At 39.6% G+C, this 20,329-nt stretch overlaps 1 protein-coding gene across 1 annotated transcript in view; it reads left to right on the top strand.

Moving 5' to 3' along the window:
* The window catches only part of STX2 (syntaxin 2), an 84,570-nt gene that overhangs the window by 24,235 nt on the left and 40,006 nt on the right, over positions 1 to 20,329 (top strand). The window contains exons 2-4 of the mRNA XM_089653747.1: positions 2,650 to 2,727; positions 10,045 to 10,144; positions 19,869 to 19,943. Coding sequence (XP_089509873.1) covers positions 2,650 to 2,727; positions 10,045 to 10,144; positions 19,869 to 19,943 — 253 coding nt within the window. The remainder of the gene's footprint in view (positions 1 to 2,649; positions 2,728 to 10,044; positions 10,145 to 19,868; positions 19,944 to 20,329) is intronic.

The following is a 20,329-nucleotide window of genomic DNA, read 5'->3' as shown; positions in this document are numbered from 1 at the left end:
ATGCTACCAGTAGTGACACTGACCCTAGCCAAATGCAAAACTAGTGAAAAACAGAAAAGATGAGTGGGGAAGAAAATGTCAGTGGCCTCCACCTGTGAAACCATTTCTGTTTTGGGGGTCGTTTCATTGTTGCCCATCTAGTGCACCTGTTGTTCATTTCATTAACACCAAAGCAGCTGAAACTGATTAACAACCTCCTCTGCTACCTAACTGACCAGATCAATATCCCAGAGTTTCATTGACTTGATGCTATACTCTGATTAAAACGTGTTCCTTTAATCTTTTTGAGCAGTTTATGTAGCATATACAATTGCAGCACAAGATATGTTGTAATTAAATGTTATTAAAAGTTACCTTTCCTTTTCTGTCTGCAGCCACTGTACTGTAATTTTCTGTAAAATGCAGAGCAATATGGTAACCTGGAGGTGTTCTGCACACAGAATGTGTACAGAACGCCCCTCAGAAACATTTCCTGCTTGTGTGATTGGCTCACTGATTTTCCCTGAAGTCTGCACTAAAGATACAAGTCAGATTTCAAACATCCCCTGTAACAAAAATGTCATTTTTGGGGAGTTACCTCCATTAGGAAATAATGTGTAAAGGGGTGCAGACCCCCCAATTTTCCTCATTAGAGCCCTGCAAGTGCAGCAGCTGATTGATAATTATGAAACCACTCCCATTAGATTCACTTTCCACATGGACACTGACAAACAGCTCTTTCTTAAACATAACAAAAGGTAGGAATCTGCAGCAAAGTTTGTTAAAATCCCTGCAATGTACATAGATCAGCTAGCCAGAGAGGAGTGTTTTTTTCTCGCCAAAAGTGGAGTTACTCTTTAAATGTTTGAACATCTGCTAGAACACTAATAGAATGCCTGAAGGAGAGACAATCTATGTTTTCTAATCAGATCTTCCATTTCATTCATGTGCAAAATGCAAGAATCTAGTCTTTCATATTTGAGACTATATTTTTAACCTTCAGTGCGGAGGAAGCTCCAATTTATGATTGTGCTGAAGGTAAGAGATGCAGTATTTTGGAAGGAAGTGTGAAGTGACGTCCACAATCATTGAACAGCTCATTCAGAGCCTTAACTTATCCCTGTTTGTGTCTAAGAGTCTTGTGTAAGGATTTGGGCTTGTAAGAAAACTCCCTAGTGCTTAAAATGTATGAAATGCAGAAGACTTTTCTTTGTCCTGTTTATTTTTACTGTTGCATGAAGTTAATGCATTTGATTTCTAATATCAGGTTGCTATCATACAAATATACATAGTCATACAAGACAGTTGAAATGGCTGTTTAATTTTTAAAGTATAACTAGAGTTTTTTTTCTCAGAAAAAAGGTGCAAGAACTCAAACACGACCCCCCAAAAATACCCTTCCTCTCCCACACACACCCCCTCCAAACAACATCGAATGGTGGGTGTGATCAATTTTCAATAACATTGGCCTTAAAGAAACATATGCCATGAGTGCATTATGTACAGGGTGCAGAGTTGGGGGGGGGGGGGGGTTGTTGCACACACAGTGCAGTTCAGGGGTACGCTGCATGCAGAATTTGGGAGTACATTACATACATAGTGTAGAGTTCAGGGGTGCAGAGTGCAAAGTTCAGCCTTCTTCCACGGCTGCTTATCTCTGCATCCCCCATCCACATCTCAATTTCACCCCCATTCAGCTCTGACCTCTGCATGCAACTTCCCTCCACTGCCCCTATCTTCGACTATCTTCTACATATCTTACTTTTGTTGCTGTATTGAGTTGAAGCACCTATCTGGCTTTAGTACCTCCCTGCACACTTTTAGGTGGCTCCATCTCTCTCACTTGCAAGGATGTCTCAGTGGAGGTGTCGGCATCTGCACTACATTTTGGGCACCTGCATCTCCCTTGCCCCCGTCCTGCCCTCAGGAGATCAGATCTGTGGGAGCCATTGGGAGACAAGCTGTCACTTGTGAACACAAAAACTGGACTTCTGTATTTACAAGTGATAGAGGTGAGTAGGGAGCAGAAGGCCTGAGCCAGAGGTGATGGAACAGAGTTCCACCAAGTTCCAGCTGAAAAAAAGCCCTGAGTATATAACTAAAGGCAAAACTAGTTTATTGGATATTGTGGAGAGGTATTAGTGCCCCATTGTGTTGATTTACCCTCTCTGTTTGTCCTGTTTACCGTTATCATCAAAAGGGTAATAAAAGAAAATCCCAAACTTTGGGTTGTCCCCAGGAAAGTAATAGAGGGGACATTTTCCAATGGGACACTAGTTCTGGTGGCAACCAGGGATTCCCTCTTTCGAGTTTTGGCTTTGGGACAGGAAGTGAAGGAAAATCTCCACAATGGGGCACAGATGGCCAAAGAAAAATCCGACCAGGATTATAACCCTCCCTTTCTCTAACCAAAATGTGTACTTTAAAGGAACACCACTTTTTTCAATTAATGTGCTGGGTAATTGTGACCTGACTGCTTGTATTCATCACTTGGACTTCTTATAATGCAGTATGGTAATTTTTAGATTTTTTTTTTAAGGCTTTCCATTGTATATTTTGTGTCCAAGCAAATTTTAATAAACAATAATAATAACAGTGTAATAGTCTCTTTTATTATTGGTGTTCCATAAGGAGTCTAATCTACTTGCAATTCATTGTATGTGCACACAGGCTAAGGGGGAAGGCGAAGATGGGGACACCGTGGTTATTATGCAAAAAGAACAATTTATGGATGACTTCTTCCTTCAGGTAAGACATTTTAAATTTTTAAAAGTCATTTAACTAGTCAGTTCTCTGCTGTATGCATCTGTAAATACAGGGACAATTCACATTGTTGATTTTTTTTTTTTTTGTAAATTAAAAAAAAAAAATCAGTGCTGTGTTCTTGAAATAGCTGAGGAAGTCAAATTCTCCATTTAGGCTCGTTTATCCGGTATCCCAAAAGTTCAGGGCTGGAACAGGAAATATTGTTTGCTTTTTTTGACATGTGTTTCCTCTATAGATAATTGTATGAAGATGAGATATAATAAAAGAACTGACAGTTGAGAAACCATTTTAGTTAGAAATTAGATATTGGATACAGTAAAAAGTATTTTTAAGGTGTTCTCCATAGGGATAACAAAATTACAGTGGTTAACTGCATGGCAGTGTGATTTGGACTGCTATCTAAGGAAGGCCATACATCCTGGATAACTGAGAAAGCTCAGCTATTATACAAAAAGACATGCACATTAGTGTATGCAATGTTTCTCATTCTGCCTTTTCCAAGGACTTGCATTGAGCATTTCAGTTAGACAGAAGACTTTAACCACTTGCCCTCCAGAGGATTTACCCCCCTTCCTGAACAGGCCATTTTTTGCGATATGGCGCAAAAAGATATTTTAACTGACAATTGTGTGGTCATGCAACGTTGCACCCAAATTAAATTTACGTCCTTTTTTTTCCCACAAATAGAGCTTTCGTTTGGTGGTATTTGATTGCCTCTGTGTTTTTATTTTTTGCTCTATAAACTAAAAAAGACCGACACTTTTTTAAAAAAAACAAACAAACATTATTTTTTACTTTTTGCTATAAAACTTATCCAATAAAAAAAAATCTAATTTTGTCCTAAATTTAGGCCAAAATGTATTCTGCTACATGTCTTTGCTAAAAAAAAATCTCAATACATGTAAATTGGTTTATGTGAAAGTTATAGTGTCTACAAATTGCGATATAAATACTGGAATTTTTTATTTATTTTTAATAATAGTAATGGCGGTGATCAACTTATAGCTGGACTGTGGCCATTCTTATACTGAGGGGGAATTAACTGCCACTTACATCCCCAGTGACACTAATACAGTGATCAGTGCTAATTAAAAAAGCACTGACACTGTACTAATGGCACTGGGCAGGAATGGGGTTAACATATGGGGCAATCAAAGGGTGCTGTTTTACTATATGTGCTTTACTAAGGAAACATGCTGCTTTGTTGTGTTGTTTATACACAGACCTTTCCCCTTTCACTGTTCCTCGGCGATCGTTGGATGCCGGCGGGGAATCTCCTGCCAGGACCCTGTGATGAACTGCTGTAGCCGCCAAGGGTGGCATGGGTAGGGTGGTATGCACTTGCGCCCCAACCCATAAATGCAAAATCTTGTGTGTGTATTTCTCAATTTGAAGACTATGGATGGGTCTAATATAACTAGACTATTTAGTCTGGAGCAGGAGTTCCAGAGAAAAAAAAAGAGTAGTCTGTGCTTGATGGCTTATGAGAGTATTTTGTAATGTGGATTTTGCAAAGATAAAGTCAGATGGTGGCTTTTGTATGTCATTGTCATTTTTGATTAATTAAGAAAAAACGAAATTTATTTCTTACATCACAGGATACAGGGCATCTTTATATCCATTACAATATGGTTATGCTTACACCTTCAGGCGACTGGACAATGACAAAAAAAGACAGGAGTCCACTGCCCAGGCATAGTTTTCCCAACTCAGCACAGCCTTAGTTTTTTGCTAGTGTCTTAGGTAATGATCACGTCTTTGCACAATTTATGATCTCTGCGATACCCCTTGATACATATCTGCATGAGGTTTCTGGGAAAGATTGTCACCTCTTTTGAGGTGGTATCCTTATTAACATGGGACAGGAAAATACAGTATAATAGTTTACATTTTCAGAACAAAAGATAAGGGTAAAACTGCCATCAGCTGACTGAACATACAAACAGCGCTTTCAGGGAAGGGGGGGGGGGAGATGTTGATACAATCAGGTTGCATGATGGTTGTGAGAAAAGTTTTTACAACAGTAGTGTGACCTAAGATTCGAGATTGAGGGATTGGGTTACAAATTTCAAAGTTGGTCTAGCATCTAAGTTCAACAACAAACTGAACAGCTTTGTTACCAGGCCCAGAGATCCTTGGCCCTTCACAGTGGATGCTTTGTTGACTCTGGTCTCAGTTCCACCTGATTTATATCTTTCTGCCTTTCAAGGTTTCCAGGATCAAAATAGAGGACATTCCTGTGATTTTTCTTTGTACCACACTGGCCCAGGAGGACTCCTGGCAGAACTTTCCATGAGCCACTCCAGATCATCCAAACCTTCTGTGCCAGTCCACGATTCAGTCACTGTTTTGAACAGCATGGCTGTTGAAACCCAGGTTCTGAGGGACAGGGCTATCGGATTTGGTCATTCCTACCCTCTGGAAGACTAGGAAGTAAACTTCTTGCATAGTCTACCATTATACCCTGAAAGTCTGTTTTGAGTGGTGCGAGACCCGGAAATTTCATCTTGGGAAGTACTTTGAGTTAACAGGCTTATCCTGTTTATTATTTTTATTATTATTATAAGACGGGATTTATATAGCACCAATAGTATGCGCAGCGCTTTACAACATGAAGGCAGACAGTACATTTACAATACAATTCAATACATGAGGAATCAGAGGGCCCTGCTCGTTAGAGCTTACAATCTAAAAGAAGCCTTTTCCTGGTGTTACAAAAAGACAAGGTTGTCCTGAGTCCTAAAGCTTGTTTTCTTCCCTAAAGTGGTTTCCTCTTTGCACTTCAACCAGAACATTTTGTTTCCTAACTTATGCTCTGTTCTGAAGCATCCCTAGGAAATTTCTCTAGACTGTCTTGATGTGGTTTGCACTGTGATAACATGCCTCTTGGCTAAAGCCTCTTTTTGGTAATTTGATTCAGTCATTGTTATTCCCAAAGGTTCCAACAGGGCCTCTCAGCTACTCATCACACCATTACTAGGTGGATTAGATGAGACCTCATTTGAGCCTTTAGGCTAAAGCAGCCTTACTTAACGTTTTCAACATAGAGGGACCCTTGTAATAACTTTCCTGTCTCATGCAACCCCTGCTAACATTTGTAATCTCTACAGTTTATGACACATTAATGTGATGGTCAGTGTGAAGAATGCTCCTTACACTTGTGGTCATTGGAAAGAATTCCCCCTTAGAGATGGCTATAAATTCAATAGTGTCAATTGGAACTTATCGGAGAGGCAGACGTTGCTCATTGCTCAAGGAACCTCTAGCAACCTCTGGAGAAACCCTGGTCTAAAGAATAAAGCTCCCCTGATACCAGTTTTGGTGTAAGGTGGTACAGGCGGCTGTTTGTCGAGCTCTTGATGACCTGTGTGTCATCTGGGCCTATTAGTGTTTGATGTGTTGCCCACCTATTTCTTGGACTGCTTTTAGACATCCAATAGTTAGACTAAAGATCCTGTGTCCTGTACGGCTAAAAACTGGAATTTTTGACTTGCCAGTAAAATCAGTTTCTTGGAGAGCACTACAGGATACAGGTCCCTCCCTTCTGCTCTGTTCTGATTCCGTCAGCGTTTGTTACAAAATTAGGGCTTACTTGGATTGGGGGGTGATATATAGGGTGTCCCTGCAGCTTTCTTTTTTGCCAATGTCCAGTCACCTGAAGGCAGCTGGCTATATGCTAGTAGATTTTCAAATGAGCATTCAGTACACTTGACAAATATCATTTTAAAGTACATCAAAATTTGCTTTGCTTTTAACATTCAATTTTGGAGTGAATGTACTTTCTCAAATTAAAACCACATTTACTGTTGAATATGTCTGTTCTAGAAAAAATGTCCATCCTGCTTCTTCATATTTTCTTGTAGAGAGGGGAAGGAAATAGTGGGATGTTTTTAATGCAGGGAATGCATGAGGGTAAAAAACACCCAGGCTTTAGAACTACTTTAAGATCCTTGAAAACAAATACAGTCTAAAATCATATCTAGGCAGCTGTGTTTACAGCTCATCTTTAATCAAGTATATGTGAACCCTCTTGTAAAACAACCCGATCAGTTTAACATAGAAATGAAAGGCAAAACCTTTTGTGTATAGATTATTACCCGATAGAGTGGATATAAAAAGTCTACACACCCCTGTTGAATGTCAGGTTTCTGTGATGTAAAAAAATGACACCGCTAAATCATTTCAGAACTTTTTCCATCTTTTATTGTGACCTATAAACCATGCAACTCAATTGAAAAACAAACTGAAATCTTTTAGGTGGAGGGAAGTAAAAATGAAAAACTAAAATATGATTGCATAAATATGTACACCCTTAAACTAATAATTTGTTGAAGCACCTTTTTGATTTTATTACAGCACATACCTTTTTGGGTATGAGTCTTATCAGCATGGCCCATCTTGACTTGGCAATATCTGCTCACTCTTCCTTGCAAAAACACCCCAAATCTGTCAGATTGCGAGGGCATCTACTGTGCAAAGCCCTCTTCAGATCGCCCCACAGATTTAAGCTTGGGTTCAGCTCTGGTCTCTGGCTGGGCCATTCCAAAACATTATTCTTCTTCTGGTGAAGCCATTTCTTTGTTGATTTGAATGTAAGCTTTGGGTCATTGTGCTGCTGAAAGATGAAGTTCTTCTTCATGTTCAGCTTTCTAGCAGAAGCCTGAAGGTGTTTTGCCAATATTGACTGGTATTTGGAACTGTTTATAATTCCCTCTACCTTGACTAAGGCCCTATTTCCAGCTAAAGAAAAACAGCCCCAAAGGATGATGCTGCCACCACCATGCTTCACGGTTGGTATGGTGTTCTTTTGGTGATGTGCATTGGTGTTTTTGCAGCAAACACATGGCCAAAAAGTTCAACCTAGGTTTCACCAGACCATAACAGTTCAGATGTGTTTTTGCAAAATTTAGCCGGGCTTGTATGTTTTTGTTCCTAAGAAAAGGCTTCCATCTTGACACTCTACCCCATAGCCCAGACATATGAACAATACAGGACATTGTTGTCACATGTACCACACAGCCAGTACTTACCAGATACTCCTGCAACTTCTTAAATGTTGCTGTAGACCCCTTAGCATCCTCCCAGACCAGTTTTCTTCTCGCCTTTTCATCAATTTTGGAGGGACGTCCAGTTCTTGGTAATGTCACTGTTGCACCATATTTTCTCCACTTGATGATGACTGTCTTCACTGTGTTCCATGGTATATCTAATACCTTGGAAATGTTTCTGTACCCTTCTTTTGATTGGTACCTATTAACAGTGAGATCCTTCTGATGCTTTGGAAGCTCTCTGCGGACCATGGCTTTTGCTGTAGAATGCGACTAAGAAAATGTCAAGAAAGGCCTGCTAGAACAGCTGAACTTTTATTTGGGATTAATCAGAGGCACTTTAAATGATGGCAGGTGTGTACTGACTCCTATTTAACATGATTTGGAATGTGATTGCTTAAAGCGGAGCTCCACCCAAAAGGGGAAGTTCCATTTTAAGGACTGCTCCCCCGCACCCCATTAAGGATTGGCACCTTTGGGGGGGGTACCTGAATTTGATTGGTTACCCGCTCCCACTTTTGGTGTCCTCCCTCCCTCCCTGTAGTCTTTTTGGGACACGTGATAGGTCCCAGAAGACTACAGGACCATTCACAAGGTGCAGCACTTCTTGCACATGCACTGAAGATGCCGGCCTCCTGGAATACAGGACGGCTGGTGAAACGGACTGCGGGGGGACACACCACGGGACCGAGGGACAGGTAAGTGGCTATTTTTTAAAAGTCAGCAGCTACAGTGGTTGCTGACCTTTATTTTTTGACAGGGTGAGTGGAATTCCACTTTAATTCTGTACACAGCTACATCCCCAGTTATAAAAGAGTGTGCACACTTATGCAACCACATTATTTTAGTTTTTCATGTTTACAGTTTATAGGTCACACTGAAGGTGGAAAAAGTTCTGAAATTATATATCTTTGTCTAATTTTTTTTTACATCACAGAAACCTGACATTTTAACAGGGGTGTGTAGACTTCAAATCAGAGAGAGAAAGACTTCAAATGAGAGAGAGAGAGAGAGAGAGAACATCTTCCCAGTGAATGGCTGTGGGGGGGGGGGGGATGTCAGGACAAGTCTTTTTATTGGTGCAGAGCAGGCTGAATTCCAGTACCGCTAGAAAACTGAACACTCTGTGCGCTCATGCCTAGTGTGGTCAGTTTTCAATAGGAAAGCAAAGGGACTGGCAGGAACACTAAGAATTTCACACAAAGGAAGCAATACGAAGACAACAGAATCTTTTTCAGATGCATGGTACAGCAGGCACATATCAGGAATATGAAACGCACCTTATGAAAATATGATCCTGAGCTTACATAGCAAGTACTAAATTTCCTCATCCCCCATTACTGTAAAAAGCAGATTAACTCCTGGTTCACATCTGTGTGGTCGTGCGGGCCGTGATTTGTATGGAAACGAGCCCATTCATTTGAATGGACTTCCATGCCCTGGGGGACACAGGGAAAAAGTCCCTGCACTACTTGGGAAATCGCAGTCCGCACAGGAACCGAGGTTACCAGTACAGTTGTGATTTCCAGTGCAGGCAGCGTTAAATTAGAATTAATGGCACCCACCTGCAGGTCCAGCATTCCTCTGTGTGGGTGGTGCAGCTGCAGGTATTTGTGTGGATCCTGCAGCGGCACCACCTGCAGAGATGTTAACCAGGGGTAAGGCTAGAAATCTTACTCTTGCCCAGGTCATTTTTAGTCTTTTACCTGTCTGTCCTTCTGCTCATTGTACAACAAACCATTTGGGGACTCTGAAGAATAATTAGCTAGGTGTTGAAAACTAAAAAATAAATTGTATATAAAATGACACACAGTTATCCTACCTGTACGTGTTTTGGATTGTGGATGGAACTTCATGTACCCTAGAGGAGACCCAGTTAAGTTGGGTAAACTCCAGCATTGCCATGGAAGAGGGCTACCAGTGTAGTGTACAGTGGGTGGTGGCAATATCTTGCTGGATGACAGCAGCATGTGATATATTACTGAACATGCATTTCCTCTTTCACTCTTGGGAGCTATTTATTATTAATGTTGCTAATGGTTCTCATCTATGAAGCTGTTTGCACTTCTACGAAAGTAGAGTATGTGTGGAGTTCTTTAGCGTGATGTTAATTGGTCTAGTAAATAATTGCCTTGTCGGTTTTATTGTACTGCCGCCTCTCCATCCTTAATCGTTTATCCTCAATGTTATCTTGTACAAAGAAGAGAATATATTGCATTTCCTTTTGAGATTTACAATTTTTCACCCTTAGGTAGAAGAAATAAGAAACAGCATTGCTAAAATATCTGAAAATGTAGACGAGGTGAAAAAGAAGCACAGCACAATTTTATCTGCGCCAAACCCAGAAGACAGTAAGTTACCATGTTCAATATAAATAAATCTGATATGTAAATGTGTAATTTTATAGACTATACACTTCAGTGAAAATATGCCATCACAATTCTTTAATCCACCACTAGACAATCATTCTTTTAATTCAGCATTTATTTAGCAGTTTGCAAGTATTCTGGCAGTATGTGCCCTCCCTTTTTTTTTTTTTTTTTTTTTTCTACATTTTTTTTCTCTACATCTTCCTCTCAGTGATGTGTTCTCTCTATATCATGCCACAACTACCATTTCCACAGGGGGGTTGGGGGGGGGCACCTTATTCCATATTTGCAAGACAGGCATAGACCCTTCACCAAAACATCTAATGGGATTTAAGAGGCCTTTTTCCCCCCAGCCCTGAATAGTTCTGAAGTTCTTCGAGGCCTCTGTAAAACCAGGTGTGTTGGGACTGTGCTGCCCAGTATTGCCCAGCATAGTCCCAGTGCATGATAAGGCGAAAAAAAAAAATCTTGTTTCTATTCGTCTGCTGGTGTGTACGAGCCCTTAGACATTTTATCTTCGTGATTCCACACTTTTCCAGTGCAGGGGATTATTATTACATTTTGTATTGGCTGTCCTCAGCCAGTTCATTTGCAAAAAAATAAATCCTGCCAATCAAAAAGAAGGAAAGTTGTCTTTGTATCTGAAAGAACTTGTATGGGCAGAGAGGTTATTCATAAGTCGATGTACAGATTGACTTCTCTACAGTCACCCTGTCAGATTTTCCCTGTTTGATCAGCACCACCAACTATAGCCAGCAGCACTGATCAGTGTGTCCTGACAACACTATCAGAATACAATAGCTCAGCAGGGAGGATTCCTCCATCCACATAAAGTGTGTAGATGGGGGTAATTTTTTTTTTCTCTCAACCTGCAGACTCATGGGTGGCCTTATGTTACACAGCAATTGTAAAATTTAACTTTACCTTCAGAAATTGTTTCGCTGCTGTTTATAGATTGCCATGTCTTTTCGGTGCTTTGGCCAGCTATCGCCACTGTGATACAGGACCATTAGTCCTGCATTGTAAATGAGGTCACTGAGGGCCCAGCTACAACCCAGAGAGTTGGAGATGAGAGGAAAGTGCTGGCTACCAGGGGAGTAAGGGATTAGGATAAGTAAAAGTGCTTTTTAATGATGCCCTAAGCCAGTGGTCGGCAATCCGCGGCTCCCGAGCCACATGCGGCTCTTTACAAACTTAAATGCGGCTCTTCTGTGTGCCGGGCGCCCGCTCCCCTCCCTCCTCTCGGGCGGCCGCCCCAAAAGTCAGGACTCTGCAGCTGTCAGGATGTAGGCGGGGCAGCCAGGATGTAGGTGGGGCAGCGTGACGAACTCCTCTCCTCTCACAGTCCGCCCTGAAGACCAGAACGGCGCGGGAACACGGCGAGAAGAACGCGCGGAGCAAAGGTAAGTGAATTGATATGGGGAATGAATTACTATAGGGGGGATGAATTACTATGGGGGATGAATTACTATGGGGGATGAATTACTATGGGGGATGAATTACTATATGGGGGATGAATTACTATATGGGGGATGAATTACTATAGGGGGGATGAATTACTATAGGGGGGATGAATTACTATAGGGGGGATGAATTACTATATGGGGGGATGAATTACTATATGGGGGGATGAATTACTATATGGGGGGATGAATTACTATAGGGGGGATGAATTACTATAGGGGGGGATGAATTACTATAGGGGGGGATGAATTACTATAGGGGGGATGAATTACTATATGGGGGATGTATTTTCAGTTTTAAAAATGTGGCTCTCAAAATAAATTTCAATCGTGGTTTTGGCTAGATTTGGCTCAGTTGAAAAAAAAGGTTGCCCACCACTGCCCTAGGCATTTAACCCTTGAAATCCAGGAGAAGCCCAACTACAAGAATGTTTGTTTTTTTTCATATTGAGTTCAGTGTTAAAGCCAGCTACCATGAGTACCAAAATGAGAAGACGTTTTGTATTCCTTGTTTTGTTTTTGAGTATGGCAATTTGTATTTCAAGTGTAAAGAATCTGTGGTTCCAAAAAAAAAAATATCAGTGATATGCTTTTATGTCATTACTCTGATATGTAAGTATAAATAGTTTAGTATTAGTAATTAGGTTGTACTTTCACACTAGGGTATAGATGTGACGTCTTTGTCTGCAGCCCTGCTAAGAATATCTAAGGTGTGGCAGCTGTGCTGTAGGATCATTCATGCTATGTTCAGGTGACATGATGAAGCAGGTCTCCTTTTCATTTCCTTTTGTTATCTATTTATGTCACGGTTTCTTTGAGGCTTATTTTACATCTGTGTTTTTTTACTGCAAAGCTTATACTGGAAAAGTTTCTCCACTAAATGTGTTTCCATCACAACAAATATATTTAGCTTCTATAGGATCTAGTGTATTCCTCTGCTCTTTCAAAAATAAGATGCATTAGAGATGCACTTTAATAGTGTGAGCATTAGCCTTGATGGTATCTACATTGTTTTTAAACAGTTCCTTACATTACTATATCAGGTAAAAATACAGTTTATTTTTTTCTATTTTATTTTACATCTTTTTTTTTTTTTTTTTTTTTTTTTTTTGGCCCCATGTCTGTTCAAAGCATGTAAAAAATGCACTAAAGCTTTCATTTTTCATGTACATTTGTGTAGGTTAGCACAATTTAAGTGCATTTGCTGCAAAAACTAAAATGAAATGTATTGCAGCTTGTTATCCTTGTTTATGTTGCCTTCATTAGTTTTCTTTTTTCAGACTTTTTCACCTTATTAAACCAGAGTGTTACACATTTCTGTCTTAGAGTTAGGCAGGCCACAGACGGGCTGTTTATCGGCCCAATTTTCGTCCGATAAACGGAAAATTGGTCAGCCCGTTGCCGATGCTGCCACCAATGTCCACGAAAAACGGCCGTTTTTCAAGGATTTTTCAGCATGACCGATAAAAATAAATGTGAAGATCCACGAAAAATGGCCAACGGGCTGGCCACACTAACGGCGTGAATATCGGCCGATTTTTCGTGTGGACCAAAATTTGGCCGATAAATGACCCGCCTATGGCCTGCATTACCCTATGTTCCACTCTTGATTTGGAGAAAGAAAAACGCCCATCTCTTGACAACATAGTGGTAGGTGTTAAGTAGTTCACAAAAGAATCTGGTGGGCTTATAATATAAAGATTTCAGTTCATTGCATAGGGAGTATACAAAGACACAGAATTTGTGGCAAGATCAACAAGTATTTTCAATACTTGCAGAAAACTTACTTAGATTTAGTGACTGCATTTATTTTCCTTTTTTCAGAGTAAGGACTGGTAAGCTGCAGTATATATTTCCATTTTTGTTCTTGGCTTTAGAGTGAATTAGTTTGTTAACCTACACAGGGATTTAATTTGTGTTTTTTATACTTGCATACTGTGAAATTTCTTAAATTAGGATTAAGCCCTCACCAATTATTTCCTTTTTCCCTTTAGCCGCTTGAGCTCCAAATGATTTTACTCCCTTCCTGACCAGGGCATTTTTTGCTATTTGGCGCTAGGCTATTTCTACTGGTAATTGCGCGGTCATGCAACACTGTACCCAAACAAAATGTATATCCTTTTTTCTTTTTTTTTTAAACAAGTGGAGCTTTTTTTGTAATATAAACAAAAAAAGAATGTTTAACAAAACATATATTCTACTTTTTTTGTTATAAAAAATATTCAATAAACTCAAATTTTGCTACATGTCTTTTCTTAGCAAAAAAGATCCCAATAAGTGTATATTAATTGGCTTGTGTGAAAGTTATAGCGTTTACAAACTATGTTATATATACTGGAATTTATGCAGATTTTACTTTCTTACTGCCTATCACATTTCTTGAGGTACTAAAATGCCAGGGCAGTACAAAAATCTCCCAAATGACCAATTTTTGGGAAGTAGAGACACCAAGGAAGTTGAGAGGCATGTTGAGCTCACAGAAGGTGTTTTTTTTTTTTTTTTTTTTTTTTTTTTTACACAAAGTTGTTACTTAAATGATATATTGCTCACACATGCCATTGGTATATGTGGAATTACACCCCAAAATACATTCTGCTGCTTGGGGATATCATCGTGTGAGACATGTACTCGAAAAACAATGATCATCTTCAGGCTTTCAACGGGCATAATTTCCACATTTCACTTCCTCACTACCTATCACAGTTTGAGGCCTTGAAATGCCAGCATAGTACAACCCCCCCCCAATGACCCTTTTTTGTAAAGTGGACACTCCAAGGAATTTGATAAGAGGCATGGTGAATATTTTTGCAGGTACCATTTTTTTTTTTTCTCACAAGGTTTTCAAAAAGAAGAGAAAAAAAATAAATGTTCATGTTCCAAAAACGTGGCAACAAATGAGATCTGCAAAATACTCACCATGCCTCTTAGCAAATACCTTGGAGTATCTACTTTCCTAAAAGGTGTCATTTGGGGGGTGTTTGTACTAACCTTGCATTTCAGGGCCTCCATAATGGTTGGTGTTGCAATTTTTTATGTCACAAAGTATTTGCGCCGTGGTTTTTCAAACACAAATATTTTGGAAAAAATACACTTAAAAATAAAATTATAACACATAAAGACAATATAGTGCCCAATTGTTATGTAACATAAAAGATGATGTTATGCCGAGCAAATAGATAACAAATATGACATGCTTTTAAAATTACGCACACTCATGCAACGGTGACAAACTACACACATTTTGAATGTCCATAGCAACGCTTTTAAATGAGCTTCTAGGATTGTTTATACATGAAAGCCGACCACCGACTGAAAAAAAATAATACCAGGATGATGTCTGCAGCTGCAGCCATCATACTGGTATAACCATTCAAAGTCCAGTGACGTACCATCATGTGATGTGATGTAATGTGTAGAGTGGGCCAATGACGTAATGCGGCTAAACCAGAAGTTTACGAGCCCCCATCTTGGAAATTCCTCAACACATTGAAAATACATTATAACAAGGTTTTTTACTGTGGTGTCCCAGCAGGACACTTTTAAAGGTGAGTGCACTTTTGTTTTTTAAAAAAGCACACTATATTTATATACTACACTATGCAAACGTTTCTGTTTACATTTGTGGAGGATTTGTGGGATAAAGAGGAGACGGTACCGTTTGCAGCAGAGTGAGGTGGAAAGTGGAGTCATCTATGCAGTATACCTACCCGGGTTAAAAGGGAAAGGCGGTATTTGACCTATGCAATTTGGGTCATAAAAATAGGTGAGAGTATATATGTATGTCTCTGGTGGAGGAGCACCTATAGGAATATATGTGGATATAAGCAATAAAGAGCACCTGTTTTGTGAACAAATTATAAAGGCACGGATCAAGCACACAGTATGGACTTTTAAGGTATATTCAGTGTATTCACCATTGTTGCATAATCAATCACATGGTTTGAATGCTTTAATTCATATATAAGGTTATAGAGATATATGCGCAGCACTATTTTATGACACATGTTTTACTGCATACACAGACTGATTTTACTGTTGAGGCTTTAGTAACATTAACTGTCTACTTCGCCCTCCACTGCCTCCACCCACTAACTCACTCACTGCCCAGGAAATTGGCAATCACTTAAAAAATAAGATTGATACAATTTGTGAGGAGATCTCTGCTGTACCGATACCTTCCCCACCTAACACTCAATGTCTACAGGTACAACCATTACTTTTCTCATTCAACTCTGCCACTATAGACAAGGTTGCTAACGTTTTTTATATTGCCCACCTAACTACCTGCCCCCGGTCCCTTCTCCCTCACAATTCCTCTGGCTCTATCTCATATCTTCAATCTCTCCTTCTCTTCTGGCATCTTCCCCAACTCACCAAAACATGCACTAGTCACCCCCATACTTAAATATTTCTCACTGACCCCCCCCCCCCCCACCTTCCTCCTTCTTCTCACCTTCCCCCTCCTATTTTGATTTCAATTTTCCTCTTGCCATTGCCAATTGGTGAAGCACAATTTTCTACTATTTTGGGCAGTGTCTTGTTGGGAGGGTCTAGATGGACGCTGAAAGTGTTAACTTTGGTATGCTCACTAAGAATCTTTTCTTATGGTTTGTTTGCTAAGTAAACTTTATGGTATACTTGTTATCTTTAGTCTCTCTGCATTCTGTGTTGTAGGGGATGAACATGTAAGACCTGATGTATCTTTCTTTGACCTTTTATATATATCCTACTTGAGATGATTCAAATGTACAGTACCGACTGAGATGCATTTGTTATTCTGTGCATTATACAATAAACGTTCTTTCTGATACAAAAAAAAGAAAACCCCTCACTGGATCTCACCAGTCTTAACAACCTACTGCCTTTTCTTCTTGCTCCCCTTTTTATCCAAACTCCTTGAACATCTAGTCTACAGCCGACTGAGCGACCACCTCACTGAGGATAACCTTGATCTGCTTCAGTCTGGATTTTGCCCTGAACACTTCACAGACACTGCTCTCCTAAAATGCACAATCTGCTAATGGCTAAATCCAATGGACACTATTCGTACAGAATAGTACATCCTAGTACAGAAGAGTACATTCTAAACAGAACAAAAGAAAACTCCTGTGCTACCTCAGTGTGATTTGAATAATAAAATATTAGAATAATAATAGTGAAGAGCTGCTGCCAGCATTAGAAATTGTGTTCTCACAACAAAACCATAAAAATAAACTCAATGCTCCGCTGCTATTGTGCAGTATACAGATCTAAATCATCAATACAATTGAGTGAAAATATAACATACACAAATCATAGTAATAGTCCATAGAAGCAAGTCCATGTAAATAAGAAAACAACAAAATTCAACATTAAAATTCTTCACAACTTTATATGCTTCTTCACATGCTCATATAACCAACACCATCAATTGAAGTGCTGTAAAACATGCAGGTTGTGTCACCTCAGTGCTCACAGAACTCTCACCTTAGAGCAGTCAGATTGCGCTTTATAATAACAAGTACGCAAAGGATCTTTCACTCTCTTGGTCATCCGCCATATCAGAGTTGCTGGACACCCTCTTTTCTTTCAATAAATCACCAAACCAAAGAAAAGACCGGTCCCTTTAAAGGTGGTGTGAGGTCAGAGATTCCTACCCTTATACTGAGGAAACAAAGGACACTGATGGTGCAGTAAGTACTAACAAGTAGGCTTTATTAAAAGGTAATACACTCACATGTATATAAAGGTAAATAACGCCATAAAAAATGGTTTGGAATCACCAAAGCCAGGCTGCGCTTCCCCATGCGTCACTTCTGGTTCACGTCTGCCTAAGGCCCATGTGACTTCATAAGAGATATGGCAGAGGGGGAATCCTTATATAGTATACAAAGAACCACTCAATCAGTGGCCTTTTTGCCCAAGTCCTCATAATGAAACCCTATGGTGGCCATTTTCCCATGGTCTCAGGACATGGTGATATAACGGCGGCTATTTAAATTAGTATTAAACCTATGGCTGCCAAACCCTATGGCAGCATTTTGCCTTGGTCTCAGAAAATGATGATATGATGGTGGCCATTTTAAAGTAGTGCTAAACACCAAACACTAATACTAGGAGAACTCAATCTAACAATACAGGATCCCCAGCAACCATTCGTTTACAGTGCTAGGATGCACTAATAACTATTCCCAATACAGGCACTAGACATCCTAAACCTAATATTATTACATAAAAGACATAATGATAGCTTCATACAAGGCCATGAACCTGAAGCACAAATGAGCAATAACAACAATTATTGAACATGGGTTATAATAAAATAACTTAATCAAAAAACAAATCCACATAGGGATCATAAGAAAATATCAAATGGAAATATCAAATGGAAATATTAATACTAACTCATGGACCGATATCTGTGGACTCTGTACTTCTACTCTTGGACCTTTCTGCTTCCTTTGAATCGGAGGACTATGCTTTTGGTCTGTGTGACTGTATTCTTCTCTGGTTCTTATCCAACTGCACATTTAATATTACTTACAATTCTACTACTGGATATCGCACCACTTCTTCAAACTCTATCCAAAATCAAGCTCATAATATTTCCTCCCCCACGTGCCTCTTCTCCTGATTTCTCTGACAAGATCAATGGCATAACTATCAACCTGTTCCCCATGCCAGGTTTCTAGGTGTAATCTTGGGCTCTGAACTATCCTTTTGGCCCCACATCCAATTGCTGTCCAAAGCTTCCCGCCTCAACCCACGTAACATCTCCAAAATAGGCCCCTTCCTAACCAATGACACAACAAAGCTCCTAGTTCATTCTCTGGTCATCTCTTGCCTCAACTACTGCAAATCCCCCCTTCAGTCCATCATGAATGCTGCTGCTAGGCTTATCCACCTTACCAACCATTAAGTGTCTGCTACTCCTCTCTGTCAATCCCTCCACTGGCTTCCCCTCACCCAACAAATTAAATTTAAAATACTAACAACTTCCAAAGCCATCCACAACTTGGCCGCTAGCTACATCACTAACCTAGTCTCAAAATGTCAACCTAATCGTCCTGTGTTCCAGCCAAGACCTTCTGCTCTCTAGCTCCTTCGTCACCTTCATCACCTCTTCTCATGCTCTCCTCCAGGACTTTTCCTGAGCCTCTCCCATCCTATGGAACTCCCTACCCTAATCTGTCTATCACCTGCTTTGTTTGCTTTTAGACAGTCCTTGAAAACCCTTCTCTTCAGAGAAGCCTATTCTGCCCCCACCTAAAACTGTACGTTTTACTTTTCCCATCAGCTCATTCCCCACAGCTTTTAGTTTTTTGGATCACTTGATCCTTCCTCTTAGATTGTAAGCGCTAATGAACTGGACCCTCTGATTCCTCCTCTATTAAATTGTATCCAAACTGTACTGTCTGCCTTCATGTTGTAAAGTTCTGCGCAAACTGTTCACACAAAATAAATTCTGTATGATAATAAAAAATGTCAGCAAGGACTAATGCTACTTCCTACCCTTCAAGAAAAAAATCCTAACCATGTGGGTCTAAAATAGAATGCTAAATACTAAATGGAAGTATTCATCTTGGTAAAAATGTACAGTTCCAACATCAGTTATCCGTGTCACACAACCAATAAAGTTTCAGTGAAAAAGCTACTTTATAGTGAGAAAAGTAAGGTTTTAATCAAGACAATTCTGTTTCATCAGTTCATGTTTAGCTTAGTGTTGTACTGCCTCCTTTCAGCTCCTAATGTTTAATGTGCATAGGTAATGCATTGACTTGTCATGTGGAACAACCGCTCTGGCTGTGCCTTTGTCCACTTCAAATTGCTGAAACAGGAATTCTTTCTGTTTTTGAGCTTCAGGAGCTGAATTTTTTTTTTTTTTTTCAACTACGTTTAGAACCATCAAATTGGTAAATATCGTTAAAGGGAAAACAGTGAGATATAATATATTATACTATATAGTGCAAGCCGTCTTCTGCTATGTTATGATTTTTTATATAGGTGATTGGGCTAAAGTGTTCTTTTTTTGTAACTTGTTCTAAAGGTGACATTAATAAATATGTACTACTTCCTGATTTCCTTTGTAAGTTTGTATGTTCCACTCCAGGCAACATAACAATGTTAAGGCATAAGGTCATGAGTACTAGTAATTGATTTACTACTGCTAAAATCAAGTTTATGTTTAACTCTTTATCTTGTCCTCAGAATCTTTTGAATTGCTTCCACTGTTTGGACTTATAATATACTTCTTTTAATTGCAGAAACCAAGGATGAACTTGAAAGCCTTAACAAAGAAATCAAGAATATCGCCAACAAAGTTCGGACAAAATTAAAGTGTAAGGTATTCTGTTGTTTACAGAATGGTGTAATTGGCCCCCTTTGCGCTATAGCATTCTTGGTTCATTTAAATGCCATTAAAACTGAAACGAAAAAAAAAAGCATAATGAAGTCTGTCATTCTATAGTAAAGAGCAATGTTCCTATTTCTTTTTTTCTTCACACAGTTCTAACGCTTTTTGCATGTAATCGCACAGATGTCATGTATTTAACTGCCCCAAAAATGTACACATGTGAACGAGGACTGTGCAGGGATCCTTCATCACATGCCTTAGAAGGGTTTCCTGGTCCTGAATCATTTTCTTTCTATGCAATCATACAATAAAAAACAGCTTTGTGCTTTGAAATATGCTTGTTGGCATTCTGATGTATCCATGCTATACACT

This window comes from Staurois parvus, unplaced genomic scaffold, assembly GCF_062004578.1.
Source record: "Staurois parvus isolate SC_StPar_1 unplaced genomic scaffold, SC_StPar_1.0 ptg000719l, whole genome shotgun sequence".
Lineage (NCBI taxonomy): Eukaryota > Metazoa > Chordata > Amphibia > Anura > Ranidae > Staurois > Staurois parvus.
This window is presented reverse-complemented; position numbering and strand designations above follow the sequence as displayed.